Source organism: Oenanthe melanoleuca, chromosome 1, assembly GCF_029582105.1.
Source record: "Oenanthe melanoleuca isolate GR-GAL-2019-014 chromosome 1, OMel1.0, whole genome shotgun sequence".
NCBI lineage: Eukaryota > Metazoa > Chordata > Aves > Passeriformes > Muscicapidae > Oenanthe > Oenanthe melanoleuca.
In genome coordinates this window covers 85,011,045-85,036,387 of record NC_079333.1, presented here as the reverse complement: position 1 = coordinate 85,036,387, position 25,343 = coordinate 85,011,045, and the positions used below count along the sequence as shown (strand labels likewise).

The 25,343-nt window shown below is 39.5% G+C and overlaps 2 protein-coding genes across 3 annotated transcripts in view; one reads left to right on the top strand and one right to left on the bottom strand.

Annotated features, from left to right (window-relative positions):
* ST6GAL2 (ST6 beta-galactoside alpha-2,6-sialyltransferase 2) overlaps positions 1-24,018 on the top strand; it is a 170,001-nt gene extending 145,983 nt beyond the window's left edge. The window contains exons 4-7 of the mRNA XM_056498436.1: positions 3,828-3,925; positions 7,027-7,128; positions 8,140-8,314; positions 19,161-24,018. Coding sequence (XP_056354411.1) covers positions 3,828-3,925; positions 7,027-7,128; positions 8,140-8,314; positions 19,161-19,429 — 644 coding nt within the window. The 3' untranslated portion in view covers positions 19,430-24,018. The remainder of the gene's footprint in view (positions 1-3,827; positions 3,926-7,026; positions 7,129-8,139; positions 8,315-19,160) is intronic.
* Positions 12,421-25,343, bottom strand: part of LOC130256642 (opsin-3-like) — a 79,955-nt gene continuing 67,032 nt past the window's right edge. The window contains exons 5-7 of one of the 2 annotated variants that reach the window (XM_056498459.1): positions 17,463-17,540; positions 17,149-17,359; positions 12,421-12,711 (exon numbers count right to left, since the gene is read on the bottom strand). In XM_056498459.1, the coding sequence (XP_056354434.1) occupies positions 17,291-17,359; positions 17,463-17,540 (147 nt within the window). In that variant the 3' untranslated portion in view covers positions 12,421-12,711; positions 17,149-17,290. Of the gene's footprint in view, positions 12,712-17,148; positions 17,541-25,343 lie in introns of both variants that reach the window. The other variant, XM_056498450.1, reaches the window with a different exon arrangement.

Sequence of the window (25,343 nt, the reverse complement as noted above, 5' to 3'; positions counted from 1 at the left end):
CATTTCAGAAGTTTCATGCTTCTCAAGCACAGATGTGTAAAGTCTGCTTGTTCTCTCTCACCAGAGTTGCATGAATGTAAACTAAAGGACTTCAGTGAGGCTGTTTGTTCCCTTTCAGAACAATATAACTGAAAGGCAAATCAAGCCTGAAGTTATAATCTAATTTAAAGAAAGCAGTGATGCCTTCTTATCATACTGCAGTTTGTAGTGGGGAGGTAGCACTGGTTTTGTCAGACCTGCCATATTCAACATTTGTGTGCAACATGCATTTATTTCTTCAGCAGATTAGAGACATGCTCAGGTTTTATTCTGCAAAGCTGTGTTATAACTGATCTTTATTTCACAGTAGCTCATGAGAAACTGCTCTTGTACGGCTGTCTCAGGCATTTGCCTCCATGTCAAGAAGCAGTAGAGTGTCCTCTTCATCTCTTGCTGACTTAGAGTTCACAAACATAAAGAATTCAGACCTTTGAGTAGTTTCATGCACTGATATCAAGTCTCCTGACCTCTTTTCTGAGACTGAATTTAAATGAGTCCAAGTGTGTTCACCCATTGTTTTCCCCTAGCTACACTGAGTCAGTGAGGGTACAGGTGTGCTGAAATGTCAGTGTCACTCAGAATCCCCCACCTCAAGGTGGGAGCTTTTTAGCAGCTATTCAGAAAAGGGTGGTGGGACCATAAAACTAATCCAGGTCACTTTTATTTTTTCTTTTCAAAAATTGCTACTTCTTCTGTTAATGTCTCAGTAGTTCTTCATTTTAATAGTCAATGTGCAGTATGCCAAAAGTGTTGAAAGAAGGACAAAAGGTATGTCTCAAACTTGTTTCTGAAACAAGAAGAGTTATCTCCTTCAGCTCTCTATAAAAAAACTTTTGATGTTCATTCATTAATCCTCCCCATCTTCCAGGACTTCACATCCCAATACTTGATTCATCACTCTGTATCATCTCTTTGACACAGATAGGTTTTCTTTAAATCTCTGGGATATGTTGGAGCTGCTAGGATTGTCAAACTACTGCAACAGGCTTCCAGCACAGCAGAGGTGCCCAGCAATCCTACAGCTAAAATCACACCAGGGTAACCCCCAATTCCACAGGAAGCCTCACTGATTTAGAAGTCTTTGGGGTGAAAAAGCTTAGCAGTTCCTACCTTTTCCAATGTGTTATCTTTGACTGAAACAGAATCTTCTGTCAGTGTTCCCCAGAACACCCAGTTTACACCAGTATTAGTGCTCCACATTGTGACATATTGACATAATTGCATATTACAGCATGCTTCAAGTCATATTTGCACACTCAGGTATGGACTTGGGTGCTTGACATGGTGCCTGGAGCCTGCTTGCTCCTGTGTTACCCATTTTCTTAGGAAGTTTCTGAGCAAAGAAGCTTATGTTGTTTTCTACAGAAGAGCTTTGGATTTAAATGTCATTTAAATTGCCATCTGATGCTACCTGAAGGGAGGAAGATTGGGTTTGAAAATGCCTACATAGAATTTTCAGATCTCATACATGTTGTGCAAGGAAGTGTTGGGGCACCAGGAATCACAGAAAGCTTTTTCTAAGCATCTCTCAGGCCGTGGGCAGATACTTGTGACTGAGGATTTGGCCCAGACTGTGGGGGGCCAAGTGACTGCTCACAGCAATGGTAGGCAAGGGAGAGTGATTTTGAGCTAAAAGAGAGGAGATTTAGACTAGATGTTAGGAAGAAATTCTTTACAGCGAGGGTGGTGAGGCACTGGAACAGATTGTCCAGAGAAATTGTGGATGCCCCATCCCTGGAAATGTTCAAGGCCAGGTTGGATGGATCTTTGAGCAACCTGGTCTGGTGGAAGTGTCCCTGCCCATGGCAGGGTGGTTGAAACTAGGTGGTCTTTAAGGTCCCTCCCCACCCAAACCATTCTGTGATTCTATGGTTTATTCTCCCAAGAGAAAAAAAAGAAAAAAAACTCCTATGAAAGAAGAAGTGAAGGACATTTCCCTTCACAGGCCTGTAGCTCCCCCTTCTGTGCTCCTATTAGAAACACAGGCAAAAATGGGAATTTGTGTTCTGCATTTTGCCCTCCTCTCCCTCACCCCTCTGTCTGTTTTTAAATGAGAATAGGCATGGAAATACTGTGCAAGCATAGCAAACACTTCCATTTTGATTCTGCTATTAATTGAGAGAAACAATTATTTTGGCATCACTGGAAGTAACAAGGTTCTGTGATCAAACCCCAAACGTTTTTGATTTTTAAAATGCTTATGAACATACACATACTAAGGTTAAAAATAGTTTCCTTAAAACCAGTATTATCAGTGTTAAGCTGTGTCCTGGTCATACATTTTTGGTGAAGGAGAAGTTTTTCATCTGTATTCAAAGAGCCAGCATGATGTTGGAAATGCATCACACTGCCTCTCAAGCTGCAAAACACACAATTCCCATTTCATAATCCAGTCTTCAATCTACAGATTGTCTAAAAATTATCAATCATGGGTTCAAAATGTATGTTCTTAAATTCATCACAACAAAATTGTGGTTTTCTTTTCCTTCTCCAAATATGTGAAGTATCTGCAGCTTCATTTCCTCTAGTTCCTGCAGAATCAAGATGCTTGGTGGATGAAGTCCAGGTGTTGAGGCTAGGGTTGTCCCTGCATGGGGACACAGAAAAAACTCCCACTCCTTAGGTTCTGAGGAGTTGGGTTTGGTGGGCAAAATTCCTCTTTTCAGACATGACATATGCTAACATGTATGTCTGAGATCAGGCTGCTGGCACACAGTGTTTCCCTGTAAGGAGTACAAGAAGTGCAGAGTAAAGGAAGAGATGAAAGATCCCAGTTTGATAGGATCAAGCCCAGATTCCACTGAGGCATGTTGGTTATCTTTGGAGACTTTTGCCTCCTCCAGTTTTTGAGCTACAGACAGCACATTTGAAGTGACCAGAATGAACAGCTGTACAAAGTACCAGTGGGTTAAGGCATTTCATGTCCATTTTGGCCTGAACCATATTCTCAGCTTCCATTGCTAGAATGGATAAAAATAGACCAAATACAAGGCTACCTATAGAGGCTGTGTGTTTCTGGACAGTGGATAAAATTTCTTGCTCTCCTTTGCACCTTTTGGGCTTTGAGATGCCCTTAAAAGAAGCACTGGGAGGGTGATTATCTCTTATCCAGTGGGGGCTTGCATGTGACCCATGCTTGACCTAGAGCTGCTCTCTCTTCTCCAAGGTCAACAGCTTGTGGAGTATCTTTGACAGTTCAGCTCTGTTAGATCTTTGCTACCAAAGGATCCTGAGGTTTCTTTGTGTGAGCAGAGGTGTGGGCTGGCTTCCATACAGAGGCTCTGTAAGATTTGTACTGAGTTAGAGAATAAGTACACAGTATGATTAATAGATTTGGGGTAGCCTGAAATTTTCAGGTATTATAAAACACACAAGCTTATAGTTAAGTACTGTTGTTCATTCAAATGTGCAATTAGATATCCATGCATTTTACATGCTTTTGCACAGAGTAATTCTCTGTAAATTTTGTGATAGAAGTAGTGAGCAATTGTGTGTACTGAGTGTACTAATAGTCTTCCCACAGTAAGTCTATCCAATTAAGAGAAATATGTAAGTATTAAATGCTAAATTAATAGATGATTCTGAACTTTTTCTCAGTGGGCTTTTGTATTAATAACACATGGCAGATACAAGAGGATTTTTGTTTGTGCGTAGCAGAGCATTCATCATCCTTAGAATATCCAGATTAGGACAAATGTGTAAAATTTGTATTAGTTTAGATAACTGATTCTATTTTACTGTTCTGTATACTAAGAAAAAAAGAGTCACCCCCTCATTTATGCTCCTAGATTCTCATGATGCTGTTTTAAGATTTAATTCTGCTCCAACCCGTGGCTATGAGAAAGATGTTGGAAATAAAACAACCATGCGCATCATTAATTCTCAGGTAAGACCTTCCTTTTCAGAGTTCAAGTCAGTGTCTCTTCTGTACAATATGACAGCAAGTTAATAACCTCTGAAAAAGTGTTGGGTACTATGGGAAGCAGGTGACTGGATTCAAGAGGTGTGATGCAGAGAGGGTGAAAGTTTTCCCTTACAGGGTGTTTGTGCTGCTGCCAGTGCAGAGTGACTCTTGTTTCAGAGAACTGGTTTGTAAAGTTTCTCATGTGAACTAATCTGTAAGGGCTCTGCAGGATGCCAGAGAGCTGTCAGTACAGAAGACCTGACTTCCTGGAGAAGCCATTGCCTCCAGGATTTTCATGAAGTTCAGGCTGTGGTGATTCCAAAGCTGCTTTTTCATATTTTCCAGTTGCCCAATTATTTCCTTGCTGGAAGGCAAAAGAAATGGGAGCTGAGTTGTGTAACACTAGGCTAGTCATCATTGTTTAAACATTTGGAAAGAACTAGTGAAAGACTTTAGTGTGTCTGGGTATTACACATCAGGTGAGTTTGTTCATCTGAATGGAAACAAGAGAAAATGGCATTTTCTGGGTATGGGTGTAAATAAATGTGACTTGAGCTACAGTGACACCTTATGGTTGAGATTAGTTTTTCAATTTCAAAAATGCTATTCATGTCTTGGGCAAACCAAACCTCTTTCCTCTTTATGTAATGCAGACAAAAAATCAGAAACAGAATTTTTGTGAAATTTTATGACATACTGAAATGAGTTTACTTAGTCAACACCAGGTATATAGTTGGCCATGTGGCATACTCTGGACATATCTTGTTGAAGGAGAGCAAAATTTTCAATTTCAGTAATTTTTATGAGTTCATTTTTTCTCCTTTGAGTGACTGCCCATGCTAAGTCTATTCTTGGTGGCTGTGTTTTTTATGTGTATAAGCTCAAGTTCTTTGCCATCAAAAAGAGGACTGTTCACTGTCACTCTTCACACTCATTTTGTAGGTCTTTGTGAGGCTGCAGAACAGACTAGATCTTTGAAGTGACTTGGGTTAAATGTGCCCCCTTTCTTTTGTTCACAAGAAGAAAGCAGAAATATCTTATTCTGCCCTAAGTGCTGTAATCAGTGTATCAGGGAACATGGATTTTCATGGCTTTTATTTTACTTTTTCTGGTTTTGTTGGGTTTTTTCCTTTTCTTTGATGATTCTCCATCTTACTGTTACCCAAAATGTCCTGACATAGACCATGCCTGAACTCCTGAACTGGGCATAGAGAAAGGTTTAAAAACTCTTTATAATTTACTAGACTCAGTAGGCTCTCTGTAGAAGAGAGAAATGTTCTCAGGGAGTGATCTGGGCTTTTTTACCTCCCCAGCAAATTCAGAGAGATTAAATGGCTAAATTAGCTGCTCTCCCTGCAGGGCAGACTGGGGCATTCTGCCTCCCAGAGCTGCTGCAGTGCATTCCCATTGGGATGCTAATGGAGGGTCCCTTGGTCTCTTCTGCACTGTGTAAGGCTTGCTCCCCATAGGAGCTCTCAAGAAAACAGAGGGCATGGCAAAGTTCTGGCCAGCTCAGCTCACATGGCTTCCTCACAGGTATTCCCACCAGCTTTGTGCTCCTTCAGGGAGGTCAGAAGCCATCCATGATTCTGTCCACCTGCTGAGGAGTTAGCCTTGCCCTCTCTGAGACTGAAATCTGCACAGGCCACTTGGTGGAAGATGCTTTCCCTGCCTGTTCTGTAGCTGGTTATCTATACAGGTTTACTGACCCTCTCACTGTTGGCAACTCCTGCATTCACTTAAGGAAAAGGCTGCTCTGGCCCCTTCTTCCTTCATATTCTCCACTGTGAAAGCCCAAAGGATGTGAAGGGAGCCTGTGCAGTGGCAACAGATATTGTTATTGCAGAAAAAACCCTCATACATATGAATGCAGACCTACTGAAAGTGAAATTTGTGTGGACAACACCTCCAGAGGACTCTTGCTTACTGAAAGGCAAGTAAGAGCTCCTTTGTGTGCTAAGTGTGGAACCAAGCTTTTAAAATCTTGGCCTTTGGGTCAATTTGCTCTGTATACTCAGAAAAGGAGTTTACATTCTGAGGTGAAAATTGTTCTGAGAAATTAAGTTGGGGATGTTGATAGCAGCATGACTAATTCTGTTCTTACTGTAGAAGGCTGATGGAAATCATTAAACTCAAAGTTTATGGTAGGAAGAATATTGCTATGGCAACAATATTATTTTTCTGAAGAAAAATATGCATAATTAAATATGGCTCATTGGATTCTAAAGGGAAATGAAAATTATTATGAATTTATTTGTCTGGAATGTTGATTATTTTAACAGCTGGAACAAAATTCATGCTGTTTTGAGCAATGTTGAGCTGCCTGGCACTGGATGCACCAGGAATTAAAGAGATCTAGTTAGACATGGAGGGTCCTGAAAGGGGTGAGCCAGCAGGAGTGAAGAGTGGACTTCCAGTGCGGTGGGATGGTCAGGCAAAGTACTGGGAGATGCAGGAAGGAGTTATGTGAGAGCAGTAGATTAGAGCAAAATTACAGTTCCTTCAAAAATAGCCCTGTAACATGCCTGCTGTTGGAATTGTTTTTCTAAGTATTCCAATTTGTACAGTCTTGCTCTAATTAGCATTTTTTTTGGCTGAAATGACACTGACTTGCTGTTAAAATGAGAAAGCCATGAAAAAGGTGGTTGGGGGTGGGTGGCAGAGAAAGACATTACCCTTTGGGGCTGTAGCACTTCAAGCTGCACTGTGTCCAAGAGGATCCCACTGGCAATCTGAAATAGTTTAGCTTTCGTTTTCAAGTTCCAGAATACCTGGTAATGTTGGTACACAACAACAGAGCATCTCAAGCAGTCCCATCACATCCCCCACAGATGGAGAGTAATTCAGCATACTGCTACTTCAAACTGCAATGAGTGCTGTTTATGGATAAGCTTTTTTTTTTTTTTTTTTTTTTTTGTATATTTTTTTAACAAAACAAGATGCTTAAAATCAACCAGAACTGAAGCATAACAAACAGCAGCGTGGGTAGGACTGTTCACTTGAGAGAAGGATTTTGCCATTTTTTCTGAATGCCACTTTTAATGTTTTTAATGCTGTGCAATTGTTTGCATCTGTGTTTGCAGATTCTCACCAATCCAAACCATCACTTTGTTGACAGCTCCTTGTATAAAGATGTTATCTTAGTAGCCTGGGATCCTGCTCCCTACTCTGCAAACCTGAATGTGGTAAGATATCCACTTAGACCTTCTTCCCAATTATTTGAAAGTACTGGAGAAAATTAATTTACTCCCTTTTCACCAGGAACCACAGGTTCTGTCTCTTTCTGAGTGTAGAATGCTATGTCTGTAGGAATTGGTCAGAATTGGTTTGTTGGTCAAAAACATTTTAGTAGCCTGCAATTATTCTGGAAGAGACTGTTCTGAGATGCTAGGATAGATTAATGGTGACATTGTTTTGATAAAACATTGTTATTTTCATATAACAGCGAGTTTCTGTGTGCTTGCCAAGGTGGGAACACAAGTAGGTTTTATCAGGAAAGGTGAAAAACTGCATCCATTTTTCCTCACCTTCCCCTCTGCCTTCCTGAACAAAATACAACTTTGGAAATCTCACTGGGTGCCTTCCCCATTTCTCAGGCCTCCTCCCCACCAGTTTTCCCTTTATGTCCCCTGTCCCACAGCCATCTGTGCCCTGCTGTCCACCCCCTCACTGAGAGCAGCAGACGTCCGTCTGGTTGTCGCTGGCTGTTGCTGCAGCTCCAGTAGACAGGTTGATCTGATGGCTTTTGGCACAGGGAGCTGGGAGCTGAGCAGGCTGCAGAGCAGAAAGTGAGGCTTCATCTGCTGAACTCCCTTAGCAACAGATGCCAGAGGCTGCCTGCTTCCCACGCAGGGGCTGCTGCCTCCAGCAGGGACAGGGCTGCTTTCAGAGCAAGATTCACCCCCAGGCCCAGAGATCATGCCAGAGCTCTTTGAACCTCTTCTTTAATGTGGATCTGTCAGGGAAAAATGGTCTTGGCTCATCCCACAGCAGTCAATTGCTTATTGGGAGTCTCTGTATGAAGAAAGGAAACAGGATAGCCCAGAGTGAGGATGCCTTTCTAGCAGAAGCATCCACCAGTGCAGGCTGCTTTGCTACCTTTGCTTCTGTTCTGCAGAGCCCAAATGAAGGCACCTTATGCTGTTGTACATTCAAAACATGTTTAATGCTATTAAAAACATTTTTCTTCCTCCCAGTGGTATAAGAAGCCAGACTACAATCTGTTCACTCCCTACGTACAGCATCGCAGGAAGAATCCAACCCAGCCATTCTACATCCTCCATCCAAAGTTTATATGGCAGCTCTGGGACATCATTCAGGAGAACACTAAAGAGAAGATACAGCCCAACCCTCCTTCTTCAGGGTTTATTGGTAGGTGTATCAAAGATGGTCCCAGTAGACATGTTAGATTAAAAAAATAATTTAAAATGTATGCATTGCATTAGGATTGAGCCCATATATGTGTACTGTTTGTTCTTAGTGCTCTAGCAAAAACACACAGTATGAGAACTAGAAAATAGTTGAGTGAATTTGATGTTCTGATTTCTTGCCCTTCACATCCATACTGTCTACCATATCTATAAAACATGCATCTATCGATGAGAAATTTATATTATTCCATATTAATTTATCTGTTGAGGACCTACTCAATTCATAGAGCAGAGAATACTCAGACAACAAATGAGAGCAGATGGCAGATCATTTAGAGAGGATGAAATCAATGGCAGGCTGAGCTGTATTCCCTTCATAGGCTAAGGGCTTCTAGTGCTCAGTCTGAGCATTTCTCCACTGGAAGCAATAGTGTTTCACTGTATTTTGTGGTCCTTCCTTAATATTTCTGGGGGGATAATTTGGCACTGTGCCCACATTCATACAGCAGAATAATTTATCTGATGCACAACAGGTCCTGACTGTGGACAGGTCTAAAGGATGCAAGTAGTCAGAGTGGCTGAGTCAGGGTCATCCTTGCCTGTGCTTCCAGACTCAGAGCTTCAAATACCATCTTCCACTTTGGAAATCCATCCTTTCCTCATTCACATTGTGATGTTCATCTAGGTGTTTGCTGCAGTCAGTAAATGGTTTGATTTTTCTTTGTATCTGAATCTGAAAGCAAAGACACCTGAGATTGCATCTGACATGGGAAAACCAGTTGTGAGCATTTATCTTGGGTTCTACATGCAGTAGCGGCATCCTAGGATACCTTGGAGCACACTAAAGGCCTTAGAGAGGGTGAAGAAGCTCCCAGAGGGATGAGATAAAGGTGTCTGGGAGATGCCCATCTGTGCCTTGAGTGGGTTGTGCATACCTGGAACATGGGTGGAAAGTAAAGAAGACCTGGTGTGTTGTCAGAGGGGGACTTGGCTGCTGGTTACTTCCTGAAGTGAGGTTTTTTGGAACCTGCTTGTAAAAATTCACAGGGAGAAGACAGCTCATGTGGAATGATCTCACCAGCTGCATTCACATTTTCAAAAGTGTTTCTTGTAGCAATGAAGTTGTTGATAAAAATAGGTTAACAGCTGCTGATTGTAAGAATAGTGAAGAGGATCATTGTGCTGTCAATCTGTACTTCCACCATAGATAAAAAACCCTTCAAAAGAAATGGAACACTTCTTTGAAGAAATGGAATTAATTTCACTATGAGAATAGAGCAGCAATCTTCAATCTCAAATCTAAATGTTAGTGACAAAAAATATCCTTCAAGCAGAGAAAGCTTTGAAAATATAAACCATTAAACAAGCAAAATTTTAACAACAAAAGCTGTACAGATAGATAGACTCTGTGTACAGATGCAAATTTGCTGCCTTCTCTAGTGGGAATTTTATTTGTATTGTTCTTTTCTAAGGAGCAGTGCCTTTTGGTAGGCTGTTACTAACTTTAAAAAAACAAGGTAGTTTTTGATGTCATATCCACCCCATTTCATAACCAGCTACTGTTCTAATAGATGTATTTTAAATTTTTTACTAGGGAGAGTCTTCCTGTTTTGGTGACCTTATTGAATTCATATCTATGCATTGCACATGTAACATAATCCAAATTCAGAGGTAGCACAGAAACAGCAAATGCATATTGTCAGGGACATAAGGGACAAGACAAAGCACAAAATATAATGCAGCTTGGCAGAAAGCTGAAAAGTCATGTTGGTCCTCAGGTCAGGTATCTCTCAATCACTCATGCAGCAAATAATCCTGTTGGAACTGAAGCTGGCAGACACAACTGTGCACCTGTACAGAAGAGTATCCTGAATATTAAGCTTCTACCTGATTCTTATAAATTCTATAAAATTGTTTTCTATAGAATTGGTAGAAAGATTGAGTGATGGCCATCATAAAATACAAGTGTCTTAATTTCAAGAAGAGAAAATAATTTATTAAATGGCCACACTGCTAAATACCACTGTGTTTAAAACAGCTATATGAAAGAAAACAGGCTGTTGTTAAATAGAGGGTATGAATTTTTACAGAGATAGACATTCCTGAATCTAAGCAATTTCTAGCATGGATCATGGTGATTCTAATCATATAGAAAAGGTTACAAAAAATGGTTCTGAGTCAAGTGAGGCACTTTTGTTTCAAGCTTTTTAGCTTCCAGTAGGCTCAGTTTACAAAATTGAACAAATATAAATTCAAACATGGAAACATTGGAATGTTTCTTTTCACAAATGTCAAGAATGTTTTAGCATGGTCTTACAATTGTCAGGAGGAAAATGCAATTACTGAAGAAACAGTGTATCTATTCCTTCTGCTTAGCAGAGTTTATAAGAAACTGAATCTTGCCAAAGGGAGGATGTTGGTGGAATGTGTCCTCAAGGTGTTCTTCTGCAGCAATGAGTCAGCATCCTTTTTCAGTGACTGATGGCAGGAGAATCATTTACCATCATTAATAACTGTACTACAGCACTTAGTCACAATATTATTAAATATCTCAGAAAGGAGGCCAGTGGGGAAGAGATGGTCTCTCACATGCCTTGACTTTAGAGGGATGAGAGAGAAGAGGTAGAACTTCTTCCATTTCTTTCACTGCATGGGAGCTAGGGAAAATAATGGTTTTTGCACTTCCTCTGGGGTATGGGCTGCTCTATACCTGCATAAATTCTGCCTGGACCCCCTGCCTCCTCCAAACCCTGCTAGGTCAGCCCTGCACCAGCTCAGTGCTGCTGAGGAGAGGCAGGAGCATTTGACAGCTGCTGGCTGGGGGAAGCACAGTGCTTGTCCCAGCTGTGGAGGGGAGAGAAGGGGATGGGAAGAGCAGGATTGGTTGAGGGGAGGATGGTTTGTGGGCAGAGGTCCAGCAGGGTAAACCAACCTTTTCATTTTAATCTGAGAGTCTCTTTTGGTTTGTTTCCTGAGACATCAGCATGGACTTGAGCTGGCTTGTGACTTTGCCTTGTGTGGCTTGTCATAGCTTAGCTGATGTCCCTCCTCATTATGAATCACTGACTCTTTGTCTTCCTATTCCAGTCCTTATAAGAGGTTCAAGAAGCCATTCCTTCATATTTTTGCATCACTTTTGCAGCTGCTGCCTTTGTGCTTCTAAACAAATTTCTGCACCATGTTCTCATCATCTTGCATTGGCATGAGGCAATTGCCATGGTGGCTTTTCACAGCTGAAGTTGTTGGTGCACATTTGGCTGAAAATAAGTGTGTTAAATGAGTATTGATATGTTTACATCTTGTCTTGGACTTGGATCTATGCCATTTTTCTTGAAAGATAAATAAGCATCCAACCACCAAACCTCAGATTTGGATTCCACTGGTAAATCCTAAATTAGCACTGTTACTAGGGAAGTATTTGCCCTACCTTTTGGCAAGACAGGTAGGTCACCTCTCACTTCCTGTTAATCAGCCTTTCTGAAATGTGAACTCAGTCTTCCTCCTGTCTTTCTGTACATGTCAAAGTTCAGATTTTAATTGAATCTGATAGTTTGTAAAGTGTCAGTCTGTACTGTCACCATTCTGCTGTAAGAACTGACTGTTCCTGTTGCCAATGTAAACAGCCTGACCTAAAAAATACTGACCTTAAATTTTTGTCGTCTGAAGACCAAGAGTAAAACTGCAGAGTTTCTCAGGAGCAGCATTCTGTGTTCTTCAGGTGGGATGGCACATCAACATTCAGAAAGTTTGAGGGCTTTTTAATAATGTCAAGATTATATAAAGGCTTTTCTGTGGAGATTTTGCTCCTGTCCACTGTTTATTTAGTGGATTTTCTATAAATTCCTACTTACCATAGTCCATCAGTATGCTTTACTGATTTACCTCTTCAGAGGTGACTTTAATTGAAATTCACATTTATATACTCATATAGACCAGTGACTTTTATCTTTTTAAAAGCTAGGTGAAAGCTGTGGCTGCAGTATTTTGGTTTGTTTTCAATCAAAACATGACCTGTGTAGATTCTTACATTTTAGGTTGTCTGTGTAGGTGGTAGTTTTGCTATGTGCTAGAAATTTTAGCATAACATGCAATCCACTGAACACAAAATAACTAAGCACAGGTTACTTTATTGTTGGGAGAAGGGAAATGCTGTTTGAGCCTTTACAGTTGCTGTTACAGTTTTAACAGTTATGCATCATTAACAGTTGATAACATTATTTTAATCTTCATTTGCATGCATCAAGACAATAGTACAAGCAAGGCTATCATTGCACTGCAACATTAGCAGGTCGTTGTATAACTAAGAAGTTAAATTTGAAATGACTTCGGAGAGCATGTTGCATAGAAGAGTACAGCTGATCTCCAGCTCTGCTTAGAAAAAAAATGCACTTTCATGAACTGAAAGAAAAAATTAGACATATTTAAAGTTGCCTTTGTTGTTGCTCTTCAGTTCTTCTAACAGCAGTTGGAGCAGGAACAGAATAGTGCTCACTCCTTCCAGCTCAGTGTTGTTCAAGTACTAGCACACAAATAAATAATACCTCCAATGCATAAGCTTCAAATTATTCTTACTCTAATAAAAAGCACACTGAAATTTGAGTATCTCCCACTTCCCAAAATGGAGACATAAAAGAGCAAATTCTTCTCTTAAATCACATTAAAAAAAATTTATTATTCTAGTGTATCACCCAAAATTAAATAATACATCTAGAATTACATTATATTACTGGCCAGTATTTTCCAGTCTATGCTCATATTACAGAATGTATTATTGTGATTAATGTAGAGCTTTTTGCATTCACCAAGTTATAAATATGTAATTTTCTAAGTCTACTATGTAATGCTAGTGTCTATACATCAAAGATGACAAGTATTGCACAAATTATTAAGCTTAGGCACAGGGCCATTTGGTGACAATTCTTTGATAAATAATTTGGTTTCCTTGTGGTTAATATTTTTCACACACTTCGTGATCTGAGCAGAGATAAAAGAACACTTTTACAAACAAAGTGCTTTAAAAAGCCAGAGCTACTTTTACTGCATATGCCAAAGACTAACTGGGCACATTTGGCCCAGTTTCAAGGAGTTTCCTGTGGTATCTGCAACCCAGACAAGAGAGACTACAGTAGCAGACGATCATATAGAAAACTATACATTCTAAATGCTTTATGCTTATTTGTAATGCTTTCAAATACACAGATTATCAAACACAAATTTACCAGTATATCTAGCTAGATTATTTTCTGTAACTGAATTTACAATGGTGTGAAATGAGGCATTATGAGTAAAATCAGATTATGTGTATTTAAATGTTTTCAGCATCTCTTACATTATGTTATAATGATTCTGTGTTTTTGATGAATGTTTGAGTTACACTTATAATTCTAGATGCTTTTGTACAGCATCTGTTGATTCAGATATATTAAACTATCTTTTATTTATTTGTAAACTAGAGAACATTCTTTTTAAAATTAGAGTGCTAACCACAAAGCTAAATGGTACCATACAGTATTCATGTTGGGAAATCAAAACCTTTGGAGTTATTCAAATTGCCAAGAACAAATCGAAAAAACATTTTCTCCTTTTGATTAGATCCATAGTACATGTTCATTTGTAAAAACCATCCATGCAAGGAATTTAATCTTCATATAATTCTGATTTAAATGTTCTCAGTGCAGATTGTAAAAGCTAGGTTTATTTGTGCCAGTTGGACTGAGTTTAAACTATACCCAACATTTCCTAACACCATATATATCTGCCAAATAGAAAAAAAAAAAAGTACTACACTACACTTGATCTTAACCAAAATGCCAAGAAAACACACTTTTCTGAGCATTTTTAAATACTGATATATATTTCAAAGCATGTAATACTATTTTAGCATCTATAATTGTACTGTTACAACAAAGTTGCATTTGACTGTTTCTCTGACAACCACATCATGTCTTAGGAATAATTTATTTTATAGTATTCTATGCTCACAATTCTTTTCTTTAAGTGTCCAGTTGGGTGTTTGTGAATGTTTTATAGTTGAATGGCAATGTTCATAAAGCACACCTTTGAATGTTCTAGCATAATACAGTATTTTGCATTTTTCCATTTTACAGTTATAATCCAAATGGGGCTTTTAAAAATCCAGCAAGGGTATTAGAATTAGATTAGAGTGGCCTATGCAGAATTATCTTCAGTTGTGATTTTGAATGTGTGGTAGCACCAGTCATGTCTGTCAAAGCTCAAATCAGGCTGGATACCCTGACCTTTTCCCTAATGTGAAATATGGATTGGATATTTAGGATCTAAAAAGCTTTTTGATATTTAGATGCTATAGACATAATACAGGTTTTCCCTTTCTGGTTTTACATCTTCTCAAGTTGTGTATGTCTGCCAGCCTTCCCTAAATACTTTATAATTCTCTGCTTTTACTTCCATTCCCATAGCTTAGTATTTATGAATGCTGGAAAAAAAACCAAAAAGCATCTCCCTTCTTAATCCTTATATATGCACTGCTTCCTAAAAGTGCCCACTTTCTTCTGCTGACAGCAAAGCAGCCTGTGATACCTATCTCAGGTGTGGGTAACTATACCAGGGGCACATTTGATCAAACCTTGTTTTTATTTCTTCTCACTGTGCTTCTGGAAAAGCCAGTTATATTATTTTTAATGAACCTCCAAAAGCTACTTGCAAAGGAGTAGAGCAGAAGGTTCTTGATAACCAAGTGGCAGACTCTTATTTTTGGTTTCTGTCTAGTCAGTGGAGAGGAACAACACTTACAGGAAAGTTCTCTGTGAGCAAACAATTCAACACATCCTAAAATAAGTCAGATGAGTTTTGCCCTAGAAATACCTGTCTCCTGCCTTGTCTGTAAAAATGCTTTATACCAGTAAGGTCAGAGAAGGGCATGGACATCTCAGTAAGATTAATTCTGTCCAGACTCTGCATTTTGTTGGGACAATGACAATCTCATCCTGTTTATTAATAGCTCCTCAGGTCATGTGTAAGACAGTATGTGCTGTTTTATAGCTAATAATTGGGCAATGACTAAAAATTGTTGTAAAGACTGATAGCAAAGACAAATATTGAAGTGTATCAAATGGAAATTCTTCACCCTACAGGCTGCCAAACAATGAGGTTTTCATTCCTACTGATAATCCTGGAGGAGTGTTGAGATATGGAACAAAGCTGATGCAGATGATGTTGAATTGGCTGGTGATGTGAAAAATACACAAATAAAAGAAATAAATGTGTAGACATACTCTGAGGGCAGTACAGGGGCAGGAAATAAACAAGGCACATTGGGACACTACAGGTGTGGGAGAAAATGCCAAGAAATTCAACCACAGAAGAGGAAATAATAACACAGAGAGAAATATGTAAAGATAACAAATTGGAAGCAATGTGGGACTTCTCAGAATAAACAGGCAAGCAAAATGAGTTAATGCAAACAAGATTAAGTCTGAAAGCAATCAGGTACATTCCTCTTCTTTAGCTTTGGGACTGCATCCAAAACAAAAAAGTTCAAACATAATGTAAAAAATATTTTGGGGGTCGTGTCAGTGGCAAAAACCAATTGGTGATTTAAAAGATTTATAATATCACTGAAGCTAAATGGAGGAATGAAGGGAAGGTGGGAAGGTAGATGAAAATACAGACAGCTTGGCACACTTACATCTGCTGGATACAGATGTCAGTAACTCCCTGCAACGTTGTTAAAGCAAAGAGAGAAGCTGAGTTTAAGAGTGGTATGAAAAAACATGGGATGGAATGTGAGACCTGTAGTCCATGGAGCTCTGCTGGCAGCTCTGTTTTAGGGACTTAGGCAAAACAACCTAGACACATGGCATTAGAAAAAAATAAAATAAAACCTGAATATATCCCAGTACATGGACTGATGTAAATGTCCTAGTGGTCTAAACTGCTGCTGTTCTTTTAAAGATGCTCACTTAACATTTTTGTAAACTGAGTTTGCAGTAATGGCACTACAACACTAGGGCTGTCCCCTGCAGAGGGGTTTCACATGCTCCACATGAGACAGAAATGAAACCATTTCTTCTCTATTTCAGAGAGGACTGTATTTGTACAAAAAAAAAAAATATGGCTTTCTTTCCAAAAAGAACCTTTTATTTTAATTCTTCCTTTTCCATCCCCTTGTTTTCTCGTTTTGTTTTTTCTTAATGCAATACAGCAGCAGGAGCAGATTATTTTGGGGGAGGATCTGGGGGCTAAGTGGAGGGACCAGCCTCCTCAGGTTCATGTGTAATCCTGCATCTCACCCTCAGATGGTTTGGGTGGAAATCCAGTTGTACCACACTGTAGGTCCCACGATCTGGAGGTCTGTAATGCTGGAGGTGCTGAAGGAGGAACAGCCTGGCACTGACCACCATCTCTGCCCCGGCTGGTGTTTGAACATTTGACATGTACACAAGGCCTGGAAGTATCAGGGGTGCCCCTGATTCCACCAGGACAGATGAGCCTCTAGCACAGGGACAGTTCTGTATGTGGTAATCTCTACTTGTTGTAGCTCATCTTTCAGACTTCAACAGAAGAATGAGCTATAACTTAGCTGTTACCACTCCAAAAATAGTCTGCCAAGTCACTCCTGCCATGGTTATTTATGAGCAACCTAGACTGAAATCCCAATACATGGTCTGAATGGAACCAGGCAGGAAAGCTAAGGAGCTAAACTAGATAGCCCAGTGTGCCTTTTAGATTGGTTCTGGAGAACACTGAACCACTGATGACTAGAGGATAAAATTGTACCACTTCTAAGTCCTCCATTAACTAATTTACAGGCAGGTCAATGATACTGCTTAAAATTTCATCATGGTTGAACCATACCTGGAGTTATGTGGCCATTTTTCTGTTATTAAGGAGTCACAATTTTTGCTCTTGACAGTTTTCCAATCCCACAAATGGCAACTTCCTCTATTAGTTTTAGAGTTCACTTGGTAACGTGGCAGTGAAATAAAACATGCTTTGGTTAAGGCTTGTACTTTCCATTGGAGACAGTTTTCCTAAGATGATGGTGGTACAGCTTTTGAAATTGGCTCTGGGTGCAGGAGAGAAGCCATTTTACTGTCTGTTTTTGGATGTGGTTCATTATTGCACACGTTTCCACCATCCACCCTCTGATCCAGCTGGATAACAGTTACCTTGGAATGGTAGGTGGGCTCTCCATTGGTGGAGGAAGGAGGCTGGCAGTGGAAAAGCTGACGAAAGCATTTGTAAAACTAAAACAACAAAAAAAACAAACAATTCTGTATATCTCTGCAACATCTTCAAGGCAACATGGTTTATTAAGATTGTGTTTTGTGTTCAGATAGGGATTAAATATTTTTTCACCATGAATATGTGTTTCTTGCTGCTTAAGACTGAAGTTCACTCAAATTTGAGAACGCTTTTCTAACACTACAGATTCTGTAGAGTGTAAAGCTGTAGAACAATTATAAAATATTTTCATAACCTTTAATTTATGATAAAAGATTTAATCACAGAAGTAATTGGTTTTCAGTTACTTCACACATTAGGCAGGGAAAAGTCATTTTGATAATCTAATGATACACAGCAGGGAGAACATAGGGTTCTTTTCATTAGCAAGCCATTGGAATCCCTGCATTCCCAAACTGTAAACTAAACTTAGAAAATGGCTTTGCTTAATTAAGAAACCAAAATTATTTTTTATGTTAATTCGTTTCACTTCTGAGATCTACCCAAAACACCATTGATGATGCCAAAGCTGTTGTGCTGAAAAAAAAAAAACCCAAACAACAGTTCCATCAGTTCTCATCTCTAAGTGCCAAGTGAGCAGAGTTATACAGATACCTCCTCTGACAGCTGCTAGTCCTATTCAGCAGATAGGGATACCAGTAGTGCTACAAATGCCTCAATACATTTTCTACAAAATTTTTTTTTTTCAGGATTTTTTCCAGGGAAATCTTAAGAAAAGAAAAAAAAAATAAAAAAAGGCATCCAAAACTTACTTTATGTCACTTTCCTTTTGCACAGCTTTGTGAAACATAAAAGGTTTCCAGGAGCTGTGATTGATGTGAAAGTATTGTGGTTTGGGCAATGTTTTGATTATTATCTGGTATTAGTCCATCTGAAAATGTGCAGCTGCTACAGCAATATTTCTCTTGTTTCAGGGCTATAAATACCACAGTTGATGGTGTTGGTGATAGTGGGACATTGGCACATGGCAGAAAAAAATGGGTTGGCATTTTGTGGACTTCTCCTTGCTGAGCAAGGAAGTGGTGAGGGGCTTTTCCTTATGACAGCACTGCTTTAAGTAGGAATTCATCTCAGGTGTCTCTCCAAGAGACTTCACAGAATTGTCTGAAGCTGTGGGTTTCTGTGCCAGCACACATGGGTGACGTTTCTGTAAAGAAAACATGCTCTTCTACATGTGTTTGGCCAAGCCATGCTGCTTAGAGAGAAGCAAGTGGGTGGGAAAAGTGTAATTGGTTCAATTTCAGACTAAGAAAGACCAACTCTGCAATAAGGTGGAGATGTTTCAAGGATTCTTGTGGGGGATGTTTTGTGAACAGTCCATAGAGTAAATGGGGGGAGGTGGGAAAGAGCAGTCTTCTCACTCAAGATGCCGATGGTGACATGCAAGTTCTTTACAGGCTTTCTTTATGACTCTTATCCTACCCTGTTGGCTCTACAGGGATCACAATCTTTATGTATCAGGGACAAGTGAAAGCTGCTCAAATAAAAGGAACGACTGCTTCACTTAATGATTTCACAGAATGCTTAAGGTGTGCGACAGCCAAGAGGGGAAATTAAAAACGGAAATTTCTGCGAGAAGAGCGCAGTCTGGAGCTCACTTTTGTGTCCCCCTCTGTCTGCAGGCATCCTCATCATGATGTCCATGTGCAGGGAGGTGCACGTGTACGAGTACATCCCCTCGGTGCGGCAGACCGACCTGTGCCACTACCACGAGCTCTACTACGACGCAGCCTGCACGCTGGGCGCCTACCACCCGCTGCTCTACGAGAAGCTGCTGGTGCAGAGGATGAACAAAGGGCTGCAGGATGACCTCTACCGCAAGGGGAAGGTCATTCTGCCAGGGTTCAGAGCTGTCCAGTGCCCCAAACGAAACGATTTCTCACACTTGTAGAAGCGAGTCTTGCGGACACCACGTGCAATAAGGTACTACTGTCGTACTATAAACAAGAAGAGAATACTTGAAAAAATATGTCTTAGACCAATCTAGTCTTGAGTCTATAAATTGTAATTAAGTAGCAGGCATGAGAAATACTTCTTTTCTGAGCCTGAGTATTTATTACTGCTTTGCAAATAGTTACAGAAAAAAAGCAAAGGCTTAGCTCATGAAGGTGCAAAGGACATAGTTAGGCAGAAATATAATGTATTGTTGGTGTGACTGTCAGAATTTGTCGGTGGTCTCATGCCACGTATGCTAGACTGTAATTTTTTTTTAAAATGAATTTATTTAATTGTCAAACCTGGCATTGTAAAACAGCCTCTATTGTTCATGTATGTAGAGAGCAGCCAATTGAACAATGCAGCATTTCCCATGGCTCCACGGGATTTTCACACTCTCCCAGAATGAAATAATTGCTGCTCCAAGCTGTGCAGTCATTCACCAGAGCAGAATTTAGTGCCTGTTCCTCTGCAGGCCCAGCTCCAGCCCTTCTGCTGAACTGGGGCTAAGGGTGGTCCTGAAGTGCATGCAGCTGGGGATGGCTGTACACAGCTAAACCAGTTAAACTACTGGATGTATTTTTGGATGCCACTCTCTCATGCTCACACTGACTGAAGAGGGAAGAGAGAAATGCTTCATTTCTTGAGAGAAAAAAAGAGCATATTTGTAACCCAATTAGGAAGAAAAGCTCTCCCTGAAAGGACTATCAGGAAGGTGAGAGATGGAAATGCTGCCTTCCCCCAGTCTGCACAGAAACAAAAGGTCCAGAGAAAGCCAAGGGAGGCTGTGCAGCATTCACCCATCACACTGAAAGCAAGCACAGAGGGAACTCACCTCTTGTCAACAAAGATAGCATTCAGGAATTACAGACATATAGACATTACATAATACAGACATTATTTGTTAGGTATTTCATTGGTATCTGAATCAAAGGCACTTGTTCACAAGTTCTTGCTGTTCAGAAAGGAGAAGTTTTCTGACAAAAGAAGATGTTATCAGCATTTTTTACTTAATGCTTGAAAGACCATAACCCAGAAAAGCAGTAATGCCTGGAAAAAACCTGACTATGGACTGCATAAGGAGATGGTTTGATATTTTCATTCATAACACATAAGGACAATATTCTTTAAGGCAATTCTAAAAGTTAATGGTCTGGAGTGGTTTTCTCAGGTTTTTTTGGGGTTTTTTTTGGTTTGGTTTTTTCCCACCTGACTGTAGATTTTCTTTTAGAGTAAGTTCAGCAGGAATATGTGTACACAAAAGCACAGCTATATCCTACTCATGTCCATCCAGTAAAAAAGCAGACAGCTCAAACTGACTGGTTGTGGTGGAAAGTTTTTTTTTGTGTTTTGACTTAAGCAAAAAGCCTTTTGCCAGAAAGGAAAAAAAAAACCAAACAAACCAAACAACATTAATGACTATTTCACCTTCAATTGTAATGTAAGTATAATCACAGAATCCTTTTTCTCACACTCAGCTCTTTGGGAAGTACTAGGAAGGATTTTTTGGAAGGATCATTTTCCTTCCTCAAAATGAAGGATATATGTCTTACATAGGGACTTAGCTTTCTTTTTGGGCTTTATGATGATCTTAAGTTTCTTCTTGTTGACAGAAATTATGTGTAGATGATCATATACTGTACTTCTGTGTTGTATGGATTGTTATGTCCATAAGGCATTTTGGAACACATCAAAATTAACAGATTTTACTCATACTAGCCTTGGACTCTGGATATAGTACATGCCAATTTCTTTTTAATGTTATGTGTGGTGGCAGCTTTTATTCTTGAAGTTAATAACGTTGTTATTTAAATGCATGGAGGACAGATAGCCTACACAGAACTAATCTATTTTTCCATATGTTTGGTACTCTGTTTGCAAAACATAAGCAGTCTGAACAGTGCAATGAAATATGTCTCTCTCTGCTGTACCCTGGGTTAGCTATGACATAACTGTAAAGGAAGAGAGTTCTGCTTTCTAAGAGATTAGTGAATATACTACTTTTAATAAGCAGGAAATTCTAGAGTTCCAAAAAGAAAAAAAAAAATCACTTTGACTGGCCTGCAACCACTAACTTTTAACTTTGATTTTCATAAAGAAGAAAAATACTAATTGCATTGCTCAACTACCCACAGCAGGATTATGTAGTATTATTTATTCTTTCAATAATTTGTCACAATAATCAACATAGCTGTTGGTTATACAGAACAAGGCAAATTTATAAAGTTTCATGTAACAAGTGCTAAGCATACCTACTTAGTACATCATTTATATATCAATGCAGAACCAGATCTGAGATGTTATATAATGAACTGTATATTTTTAATTTACTGGGCTGCACACTCGAGCCTTTGCAGCCAAAATTTTCTCTTTGCCATATCCTTCTTTATATGGCCGTCAGTCCTCCTTCCACAAGTGCAAATGAGGTTGTAGCACCATCACCTCAGAAGATGCTGCAGCAGTTTGCTCACAGAGGAGGAAGACCAACCTGTGATGCCACCTTTATAAAATGAGCCTGGAATGGCTTTCTAACACTGGTTTTCACTGTGATGTTTTACTGTCTGCCTGCTCAAACACATTGTGCTTGTTTAAAGAGCATTTTCTCTCCTACCTTGTCTTGTCCTAATTCAGCTTTTGGCACAAGTGCAAGTGTGTTTGATCTGTTAATTGAGGGCTCCTCTCTACTTGCAAGGGACAGAAGCTGCTCCTCTCACCACTTCTTACCCTCTGTGGCATTGGCATTGCTGGCATTTATAAAAGCCCTCCAAGAGTTTTTGAATTAATGGGCATTTCCCCATCCCTTGTGAGGGCAGAGAAATGTTTGCAAAGAACCACATTCAGTAATTTTAAAACAGTCAATGTGTAATAACACTGAACCATGGCTCCTCTAAAAATAACGAGTGAGAGTGCTGCTTTTAAATGCAGCAGTGTGTAAGGGAAGTGTATTCTTTCACCCAGATCATGGGACTTTTTGGGGAAAAGATAGAGGCATGGCTTCATAGCTCTCCCATGTGGCTGTCACACACTAACAGAGTGGGACAGCACCACACAAGAGAGGTTTGCACAAACCTGCTGCACCTGAGGTGCCTCATCAGCCAAGCAGCTGCCTCTGCCATTGGGCCCCTGAGCTCCCTTTGCACTTGTGGGCTTTAAATTTATGGAATTTTACTGACAAGTAGGAACAAGTTGCCTTCAAACACTATCAAGCCTTGTTTCTGTGCCCTGGTGCTGTGGACAACAGTTAAAGTTAGCTGAGACAAACCAGAAACACAGCAGCAGCCTAAGGAAATGTGCTGAGTTTGTGCTGAATTTAATTATGCTCTTCTTTCCCCACTGTGAATTCTGTAACTTTTCTGACTTGAGGTGCTCTATCATTTTATGCATTTAGTTTTGGATGGTAAAATCGAGGTATTCTTTTGTTCAATCAAGGAAAAAAAATTACAAAATATTTTGCCTCACTTTGAGCCAAAATCGTTTTACTAGAAAAACCACATTATTTTGTTTCACTTCTCTATAGTTCTAAAGGTTACCTCAGCATAAACTCACAGCTCAGTCCTTCCTTGGAATGAACTACTACATCATTTTTTACCTTGTTATGCCATTTTATGCTGTAGAAACTCTGGTAAATTCAGTGAAATTACCATGATGTAAGAGAGAGGGGTGATATAAACACTCTAATGGACACTCTCACTGTACAAATTTAATTTAAGCTTTGCTTGTCTTTGGTCAAGACACTTTCTTTGGTGAAGACATATGAATTCTGAACTTGTTGCTGTAGATCTCTTGCCAAAGTCATAAAAACCAAAAGAGTTGTTTGTTTTGTTTTTTAAATGAAGTGTCTACACTCACTGGTTGCACAGACTGAGCACAGTCATTTTAGAGTCTGAATTAAACAGGAGTTCAAAACACATGTGGAGCAATCCCTAGTGGGGTTTTAAATTTCCTTTTTCTTCAGAAGTTTTTAAGGATGGAAAATGCCATTTGGACAGTGACACAGATGTACTTTGAAAGGAGTATTAAATGCATTGACTGCAACAATAAATGGTTACTATTTTTCCCTTCATGCTTTCTAAAGTTGATGCATATTTAAATGAAATCCTGCTTTGAAGTAGGCAATTCAGAAGCCTGCTGTTAAAATGATTTGAATCTTTCCCAGCATCTATCCTCACACACAATGAGGATACCTGATTTAACTGAAATCTAAAGTAACCCATGTTGAGGGTATGTGAATCACTTAATGAATTTTGACAGTGCTGATGTCTTCTCTCTGGCTTAGCAATCAGATTCAGAATTTTGTTCCTGAAATAAGAGTTGTGTGTAAAAGCCTTACTTTTTTTTCATATCATCTCATCGCTCTTAAAATATGTATTCATTGAACTATTCAAATATAAACTGTGTACTTTTTTAATAGCTTTGAGAATTATTTTGTATGATGATTTTTTTAAATGAATGTGTACTCTAATAACAAACCTTAAGATTTTACAGGAGTCACATTTTTAAGCAGTGTTTGTATACATTTTAACACTTTTTATATTTTCTATTATGATTTTGTATATTTTTATGTATACACAGTGTACAGATTTTTTCCTGTAAATAAAACATTTGTTTTCATTTGTTTAGGAGTGCTGGTCTTTTCATATTGCCTTAAATGAATGACACTGAACTGCAGGTGGAACAGAAGAGGGAAGGTGCCTGTCAGTTCTGCCCACAATTTCAATAAAATCTCAAATGGAAATGGACAGCTAATCTGACAAGGACATATCACAGTAAACTACAGAAAAGAGGCAAATACTGCAAAGCCAGTTTTATTTTAAAGTGAACATGTGGACCTGAGCAGATGTGCTAGGAATCCCTGGAAGAATATATTTACCATAAATTTCTTGTGATTGCCAAGCAAGGAGTTTGTCAATTGTCAAGCTTGGAGGTCATGCTCTTATGACTTGGTGTTGTACTTGAAATACTGACAGAATTCAGCTTCATGGCTGTGCTGCCCATTCAAGGAATCCAGTGTTGTTTAAGGGAAAAGAACAGGCTTTTTAATAAATTATTAATTAAAAACAACTCAGCAAAGGGAAAATGTAAATTGCCATTCAGTCTGTGATGAGGTACTGCTTACATCCATGGAATGTGGGGCATCATGCTGCTTTTGGGTAGTGCTTTAACTACACAGGGGCCTGAGTTGGGCCAGTGGAGGTTCAATTCAGTGTTTTCATCCCAGGGACTCATCTTGAGTCCATGCCAACAAGAAGGTTGGTCACACATTGGTGGAATGGTAAAAGCTGGATTGCCATCATGTGCACTCCTGCAGCCCATCCTGTGGGTTACACCAGCTCCTGACAGGCAGTGTTGGGGCTAATTATTGTCATGGTATGCAAGTAGCACCTCTCAGAAAACTCACATCAGTGAGATCCTCCAGAGGATGAACTGAATGCTGGGACCTATGAAAGAAGCAACTAATTGGTACTTCTTAAATCCAGCAATTTTGCTTTTTTTATTTAAAAAACTAACAAGAAAGTATCACTGTGTTCTGTCTATTAAATGCTCAGTCAACTTCACTCTGTGACATCAGAGAGGAGATTCTTGTCTCACTGCATTCAAACTGTACCTCAGTAGGAGGTGTAAGTCCATGAACTATAGTGTGTGGGGTACAGAGGACTACTTAAATCAACCAGAGTACTGCATCCAGACCTGGCACCTCCAGCAGAAGGACAAATCCAGAGGAGGCCCACAAAGGTCAGAGGGCTTAAGCACATCTCTTATGAGGAAAGGCTGAGAGAATTGTTCAGCCTGGAGAAGGCTCTGGGGAGACTTTATTGTGGCCTTTCAGTATATAGAGTGGACTTGCCAGAGAGATGGGACAGGCTTTTTAG